The 8192-nt window shown below is 43.2% G+C and overlaps 1 protein-coding gene across 1 annotated transcript in view; it reads right to left on the reverse strand.

The window, feature by feature from the left end:
- DPY19L4 (dpy-19 like 4) overlaps positions 1-7888 on the reverse strand; it is a 28835-nt gene extending 20947 nt beyond the window's left edge. The window contains exons 1-5 of the mRNA XM_005479502.4: positions 7677-7888; positions 4029-4136; positions 2961-3085; positions 2162-2252; positions 287-408 (exon numbers count right to left, since the gene is read on the reverse strand). Coding sequence (XP_005479559.3) covers positions 287-408; positions 2162-2252; positions 2961-3085; positions 4029-4136; positions 7677-7812 — 582 coding nt within the window. The 5' untranslated portion in view covers positions 7813-7888. The remainder of the gene's footprint in view (positions 1-286; positions 409-2161; positions 2253-2960; positions 3086-4028; positions 4137-7676) is intronic.
- Positions 7889-8192: the final 304 nt, after the last annotated feature.

Here is an 8192-nt window from a genome sequence, read left to right on the forward strand (position 1 = left end):
ACTAACTTTCCTGTTTTTAATGGATAGCACAGATACTCCTGACATTTCTAAGCAGTCTGCAGAAGTAAAGAATAACAGAAAAAGTTACTGCTTAGTGTTAAACCCCCAAAATCCTATGCCAGAGACTGATCAGAATTGAGACTGAGGAGAATCTGGACCTGGTGAGAGCTCAACTCATTTAACAAAAAATGTATGTATTAGTTGGATATAGCACAGAAAGTCCCATACACACACACAGAGACACAACCATAATGCAAGTACAAGAAAGTAGGAGAAATGCACATACTTCACTACCAGATGCTTGATATAAAACACTGGCAATCAACTCTGGGTACAAAGTCATTTGCTGGACAGCATTTATGGTCTTCAGTGATATTGTCTTATTGTTGTGTGTCAATTCATAAACACCTACAGACAAAAAAAAATTATTGCTGGAATGACTTACTACTGTTGTTCCTAAAAGAGGCTAAAGTGCATTCAAAGGCAGGGAGAATAAGATTTGATCATTAAAGCTACTGACTGATTCACCACACCTAGTTTAAAAGGAAAGAGAAATTTCTGTGTTAGATGTCATTCCACCTACTGATCTAGCTAGAAAGTTATTACCCTCATCTAGTCTTTAAATAGAAGGCCCAAAATTCATCATCTGAAGCACAGCCTTTTCAGTAACACACTGATGCAGTCCTGGAACTACATTCCTGTAGATCACCTTCACAGGAAGACCTTAAGGAGTGAGATCTAACAGGGATGAGCAGGATGTGTTAAACCTGTCTCCAGAAGGATGTCAGGTATGATGGCCTCATCACCCCTTCCAGCTCTGCATTTCTGAGATTTCTAAGAATCCTTCACCAAACACAATGTGCCTTTCTATGGGGTGAAGATGAAATTGAAGCTGCCATACTTGAAGGATCATTCCAAGATCATTTCAAAATGTTACAAATAAAGAAAACACTTGTCAATACTTAGAACAATAGAGAGAAGAGCAAAACCAACCCAAATCAAGATATGGGGGAGAACAAAAGCCTCAAAAACAATACAGCAGTCAAACAGACAACTGTTTCCAGCTCTGAGCATATCCTGGTGTATGGTCTGCAGCTGGTTCTCTGTAGGTCAAACCAGGTCTTCCAGGATTTACAACTGGGTTCAGCTGTAATATACTCTTGAAGACTAGATGCCTTGTAATACCTTGTAGACACGAGTCTACCTGTCTGCAGAGGCAGCATCCCTGAATGAGGCCTGCAGCCCACCCACTCACAGCATGGGCAATATTCCCAGAGGACAGGAGGCACTGAGTGTACTAAAGAACTCAGATATTGCTGCTGTGCTACATTTCAGCTGGAAAACTGTTCAACCAATAAAACACTAACCACAAAGTTTAGTTTTATTGGCTTCAGTGAGGTTTCACAAAAGGACTGAACTAATTCAGTGGCTGACCACTGCAAGATTGGGCAGCTCATCCTCTTCTCTCCTGAGCTCCAGCCCCATGCTAGGGCAGTGCATTCTGAACTCCCTGAACAAGCATGGAAGTGCTCCTTCCTCTTTTCACTGCTTTAGTTTCCTTTTGGTAGAGGGACCCAGGGTCAGAGAGCCCCAGAGCCAGTGCAGGGTAAAGAGCAGGAGCACGAAGGAAGGAGAGATCATTGTCACCCAGTCTGTTCTCCTTCCTGTTCCTTTCTGCCCCCACCACTCGCTGCTCATCAGTGTCTATCCATCACAGCTGACAAGATTAAAAACTTCTGGCAGGGACAGGATGGAGAAGATCAGCTTGTGACAGAAACTGTTCTGTCTTCTGACAGAAGATGGAAAACAGTTAGTTTCATCCCTCATTCCCAAATTCAACATAAATTATATTTACATGGCAGAAAAATCCACTATTGTGACACAGCCAAACCCAATGATAACTCTGACACAGGACATAATAAAAGTTATTATTAACCCTATCCTAGAGTATCAATTAAAGGCAATCTACTGGAATACAGGATAGTTAAATACTGCTTTTGAAAAAGCACTGAAAAGTTAGGACAGTGTGTGGTTTTTCATTTATCTGACCAATATACCTACATAAGAGAATAAAATTAGTCTCCCCAGTCTGCAGGAGTTTTTTACTGTCTTCAAAGTGAACAGGACTTTTCAAAGCTAATAAAACAAATGAATTTTTTACCTCTTTCAAATGAAGGAGCCTTTAGCAGTTCTTTATAGAATGAGTAATAAATGGCACTGTCACCCTGAAATGTAATTTCTCGTTCAAGTTCCTAGAAAAAAAAAAAGAAATTAATCTCCTGCAATCTCATTCCAAAGACAATATATTTTCAGATAGACCGGTTTTGTAACATGGTACGTGGTTATGACTTCACTGTACATCTTCAAAATATTCCACAAAACATTAATCCTCACAGCATTTCTATCAGGTACATAATGCTCTCTGTAACTTAGCAAGCATGCTTGGAATCAGAGCAACTCAAATCCACATTGTAAAAGCACAAAATCCACAGGATCTTTTCATATTCACAAACCCAAATTTCATTTAACTTTCTATACTTCACGTAATAATGGAGTTCTTAAGAAAACCAAACCAATCAACCATAAAACACAAAAAAATCCCCCAAAAACAAACAAACAAACAAAAAAAAAAAACCAAAAACACCCCAAAAAGCCCAACACATATTCCTGTTGAGTAGCTTCTGCAATCCCAGTATGCTCCAGTTACTTTTTTATATTTTAGAAAAGTATTTTAAGGATAAAGGGTGACATGGAAAAACATATAAAAGCATGACAAGCCACGACAACTGTTAGCAGGAGGGAAAAAAAAAAAAGAAAATAAAGAAGACAAAAAAAAAAGAAGCTGTTTCAAAGACAGAGGCCTCAGTAGAAGGACACAGGACTGCAAGCAGTTTCAACATGACACAGATCAGATTTGATTTCAAGGACACAATTTGGCTTTTGTTTCAGTTTATCTTTACCTGCCTGCTGGAAAACCAGAATTTCCGCTCATGATAGGTGGAGAGGTACACAGCATACATCATTCCACTGGTGACTGCTGCCAGACAGCCAAAGAAAAGCTTTGCAAAGCGCTGGATTAACAGATCTGAAAATGAACAGTGGGAAAGCTAAAACAGCACAGAGCACTGAGAAACTACAGCACAGCCTACACATGACTCTTACTTCTGAACAACAAGGCAACTTACTGGCATGAGAATTATCATACCATCAGCAGCACAGATACATTGAAAACTGGTTTGTTACTGCTGTCCTGTAGTTTTCTTTCCCAGTTGGTATCATTGTTTCACAGACAAAATATTCAACACACTACACTGCAAATTTTCTCCAGCAAGCTTTGTTGTCAAATGAATTCCAAGAAGGAAAAGCCTCTTCCAGATAAATAGAGCAAACTATAGATTCTACCCAAAACACCACAAACTTCCTAAAGACATTAACAGAGGTGGCATATTGTATCTAACATAATTTCTGAGACATTTTATTTTCCATTTTGTTTTTGAATATAAGAACAAATGGAACTGAATTTACCAAACTCATTCAAAGGGTGTCTACTACACCTGTATCTCCTTTGAGTTAGTACGTACTTTTAACATAAAAGCTTTTGGTAGCTTGGTGAGCACTTGCCTAAAATTATACCTAGTTTTAGTTCTGTTTCTTGAAAAGCTCTAAGGACTTTTTGTCTGTTCTTGTTTCAGTACCATTACTTCATGGTGTCAGCTTCCAACCAGAAGATCGTTCCAGGAACAATAAAAACATTTATTTGGATGCAAATAGTAATAATAAATTTCTTAACTCCCCTGCCTCTACCTCCTCAAGCCTGAAACAGTCCAAGACTACCATTTCACCCTCCAACGCATAAAATGTCATTATTAAAGAACTCCAATGTGCATGCCTGTTTTCCCTCAAAATATTCAAAAACTTAATTCAAAGTAAGTCTGTTATAAATTACCATGCTACAAATATCTTCCCATAAAATGTAAGAGAATAATGAAAAAAACAATCAAAAGTCAGCTAAAAATTCTGTAGCTTACATTTTGGCGACCTTCCCAGCTTTGAATTTTCTTTGTTTCTCTCCTCTGGAGCCATTTTGTCAGATTCTGTGCAGTTTTGTTTCTTTCTCTGTCGCAGGTCTGCTGCCCCTGAAGACATTTTTTTTAAGTTATTGCAACACAATACCTAAAATCACACTGGGAAATCCACACAGCAGCAGGTAGCAGCCAGTTACTGCTACTGATTCAATCCCATGGAAGATGTATTTGACAGAGACTCAATTAAAGGATGTCATATGCCCAACAAAAGTAACAATATAACACTACAGAAATCAATTCTTATGTTATTCCTTAGAAAAAACAACAGTATTCTCTTGAGGACATACTCTGGGATTACCCAGAACCCAAACTGGAAGGTAACTGGTTTATTCCATTTGGTGAACACAAATGAAGAAAATCAATAGTTTAGATAAGCTTATGCAGACTGGGAGAAACTGGTGCCAATCCCTCATCCTGGTTTTATGCTGCTATAGCAGTATAATACAAAAACTGGCTAGTCCATTACTTTTAAATTGAGATGCCTATTATTTATATGGCAAAGGCTTTTATAAAGTAAATGTAATATCACTTTTTTCCTGCTTTTGGATCTACTGGAACTAAGCAGATTTATGAATATTTAGTTTAACACATAATTTAAAAGCCCAGTTTGCTCAGCCACATAGATCACATCACAAGACCAAGGGCTTCTGTTCACTTTTCTGTGAGTAGCAGCAGCAATTTAAGTCCTGGTCCATTTATTTTACAGTCTGAAAGGCAATGAGGCTAATTCACACACTGCAGGTCTGTGAATACAAAAAGACTCACTGCAAAAAGTATTCTATAATTCTTATATTAAAGATATTCCACAACATTTACATCATTCTGGAAGAGTAATGAAAAGATTTAACTGTAATTGACGCTTCAGAATTTTTAGCTCTCCTGCTTGACCTAGTGTCCAACATTGCTTGAAATTTTCCAGCCATCAATTTTCCTCTGGACTTAAAACAGCTCCTTCATAAACCCATCCAACTTCAAACTTGAAGTGTCAATCTTCACATCCCACAACAAAGCTTTTAAGTACTCTGGTTGTATATTAATTACTTCAGTTCTAATTCAATCTACTTTTAATTCCCAGCTATTAAATCTAAAAGTTAGAAACTAGAGAGAGAAATAGAAATGGTTAAAGTGATGTCTGCCTGTATAAGACACCAGTGTGTTAACAGAGCAAATTATAAATCATTCTGAGCAAACCAAGATCTCAATGGTAACATTTTCATGAATGAACAGAAAACGTCTACCTTCTTAAACAAGACAAGAACTGGAAAGAGTCTAAATAACACGAGGTTTAGGGTGTTCAGTGTCACATTTATCTTCATGCCAATCCAAAATGCAATGTACACCAGCATCTCTTCATGACATGTATATGAGAAGTTTATCAGCAATGCAAACACCAAGTGCGCTGCAGTTAAAAATCATTTGTAGCATGCAAAATAAAGGCACACTGGAAGAAAATCCTAGATCACAAAAGTGGGCAGATATGTGCTTGGAAGGACAAGTGAGTGCCCCTGTCATTCTGGTTATGACCAAGGCAACAGCACTGAGAACACTGGAGGAAAAGGCCTTTGCTTCTCTGGCAGAGAAGTGAACCATAGCAGAAGTGTAACAAACTTATAAAGTATAGCATTTCAAGCACAGAGAGAAAGCTCCCAAAGAAGTAACAGTTTAAAATTCTACTTCTGAAACAACCCCTCAATCAGCAAAAGATCTTCACCTCGGTTTTGAAGACAGCTCAACATATTCTGCCCAAAGCAATAATACAAAAAGATGTGAGTTACTTCTGTTTCTTGCTGCTGCCACAAACAAGAAAAATGCTGTTTTCCCTTCAATGAATCCTTCAAACAGAGTGATATGAAATTCAAACAAGGTAACAACTAAGAATTATCTAGAATTCTGAACTGATGACACAGCCTCTAGTAACTATCCAGCACATAATTTTTTCATCTGCTTTTCAGTTCCCTGCAAGTCCCCAGTTCAAACAAGTTCTTGTTCAGAAAACATGCATTCCACTTATTTTTGTGTTTCTACTGCAGAAAAACATAACTCATTCCTACTTTGCGCCACTATACTCATCTACTTTTCACCTACCAATTGAGCACTGTCTGTAATTTTTGTCTCCTCATCTAAAGAAAGGTAAGATGAGCTGGGACACACTCAGAGAAAAGGCCATGAGGGTGATTCAAATTGTGCAATGGCTTCCATACAAGGAACAAGGAAGCAAATTGAAGATGCCTCAGTCTAGAAAAGAGGATGACCAACAGAAAGATGCCAGACATCTACCAGTTAGTGAAGTGCACAAACACACTGAATAGAGAGCAGTGATTCACCTTTTCTAATACAAAAAGTTCTCAAACAAACCTAATGAGTCATGCTAAAAAGAACCAGCTCGTTGCACATCACCTTCACGCAGAACACTCCTACCCAAAGAATGTTCTGTAAACCAAGAGTCTGCACAGTTGTGGAGATTCATAAGAATACAGACACAGTTGTGGAGGACAAGCAGCTGGAGACTCCGAAACATAGAGAAACCATGTGCAACTCAGAAAGTACCCCTGCTGAGAACAGCTGGGAGGCTGGAATATGCCATGGGACAGATTTGCATATGCTTGTTTGCTCCTGCATTTTTCTGGGTACCAATTAACGGTTTTGTTTCTGCTGATTTCTCCAAGAAAACTAAATGCCATCTCATAACCCCTACATAGGGGGTTTGCACTGAAAAGACATGGAGAAAAATGTTTGTGTAGGGGCTAAAAATGAAACAGAATCTCAGAATGCGCTGAGTTGGATGATACCTGCAAAGATGATCCAAGTCCACTTCTTAACCCTGCACAGGACACCTCAATAACCACACCATGTGCCTGAGAGCACTGTCAAAGCGCTTCTTAACTCTGTCAGGCTTGGTGCTGTGGCCACTTCCCTGGGGAGCCTGTTCCAGCACCCAACCGCCCCTGGGTGAAGAACCTCTTCCTAATTACCAACCTAAACCCTCCATCCGCAGCTTCAGGCCATTCCCTCGGGTCCTGCCACTCCTCACCACAGAAAAGAGATCAGTATCTGCCCCTCCTGAGCAAGCTGGAGGTCTCCGTCAGTCTTCTCCAGGCTGAACAAACCAAGTGACTACAGCTGCTCCTCATACAGCTTCCCCTCAAGGCCCTTCACCACCTTCGCAGCCCTCTTTTGGATGCTCTCTAATACTTAACGAAACGAGAAAGAAGAGTGACTAAAACATACGGAAGGATGCCCAAAGAGAAAGTACGCTCACGGAAGCATCCACGGAGCCCGCAGATGCTGCCCCGGGCGCTCTGCCCACAGACAATGCCAGGCGAGGGAAGAGAAAAAGACCCCAAGTCCCCCAGAGAGCGGCCCTCTCTCTTGGGGCTGCAAAGGACGGGCTGGGCTGGGCTGGGGCCCGAGGGGCCGCCGGGGCGGGCTGGGCCCGGGAGGCCGCCTGTGTCCTGCAGCCCAGTGCTTCAGCTCCGTCCGTGCCCTGGCACAAACCGCGAGGGGCGGCCACACCGCTGGCCTGAGCCCGCGGCCTGGCCCCGACCGCCTCCGCCCGGCTCCGGCTCCGCGGCCTGAGGAGCCGCCCCTCACCTTCCTCCATGGCCGGCCCGTGCCCGCAGCCCGCCGCTGGCTCCCCCCGCCGCTCTCTGCGGGGCGACGCGTCCGCCCCGCCCGCGCCGCCGCCGCCCGCCTCCCGCCGGCCGCGGGGGCGGGAGCGCTCCCGCATCCCCCGGCGAGCGGAGCGGAGCGGAGCGGCTCCGCGCTTCCTCCCACCGCCGGAACTGCGGCTGCGGAGCGCAGGGGGCGGCCGGAGCCGAGCGGCGGCGCACCGGGACACAGCGAACGTGCAGGGCCACGGCGGGCGCGCCGGGCGGCTCTGTACCGGGGCACAGCGAATGTTCGGGGCTACAGTGAATATTCCGGGGCACAGCGGACGCGCAGGGGCGCACCGGGGCGCTGCCGGGCGGCCTTAGGGCTCCCGTGCGGGAGCTCCGCGACCCCGCCGCCCCAAGGCGGCACCTCCCGGCAGCGCGGCCGCGGTTGGTGCCGCTCCAGAGGGACCGGGCTTCCAGAGAGCGTGGGCAAGAGGAGGCTCGGGGTGACCCC

This window comes from Zonotrichia albicollis, chromosome 1 (assembly GCF_047830755.1).
Source record: "Zonotrichia albicollis isolate bZonAlb1 chromosome 1, bZonAlb1.hap1, whole genome shotgun sequence".
NCBI lineage: Eukaryota > Metazoa > Chordata > Aves > Passeriformes > Passerellidae > Zonotrichia > Zonotrichia albicollis.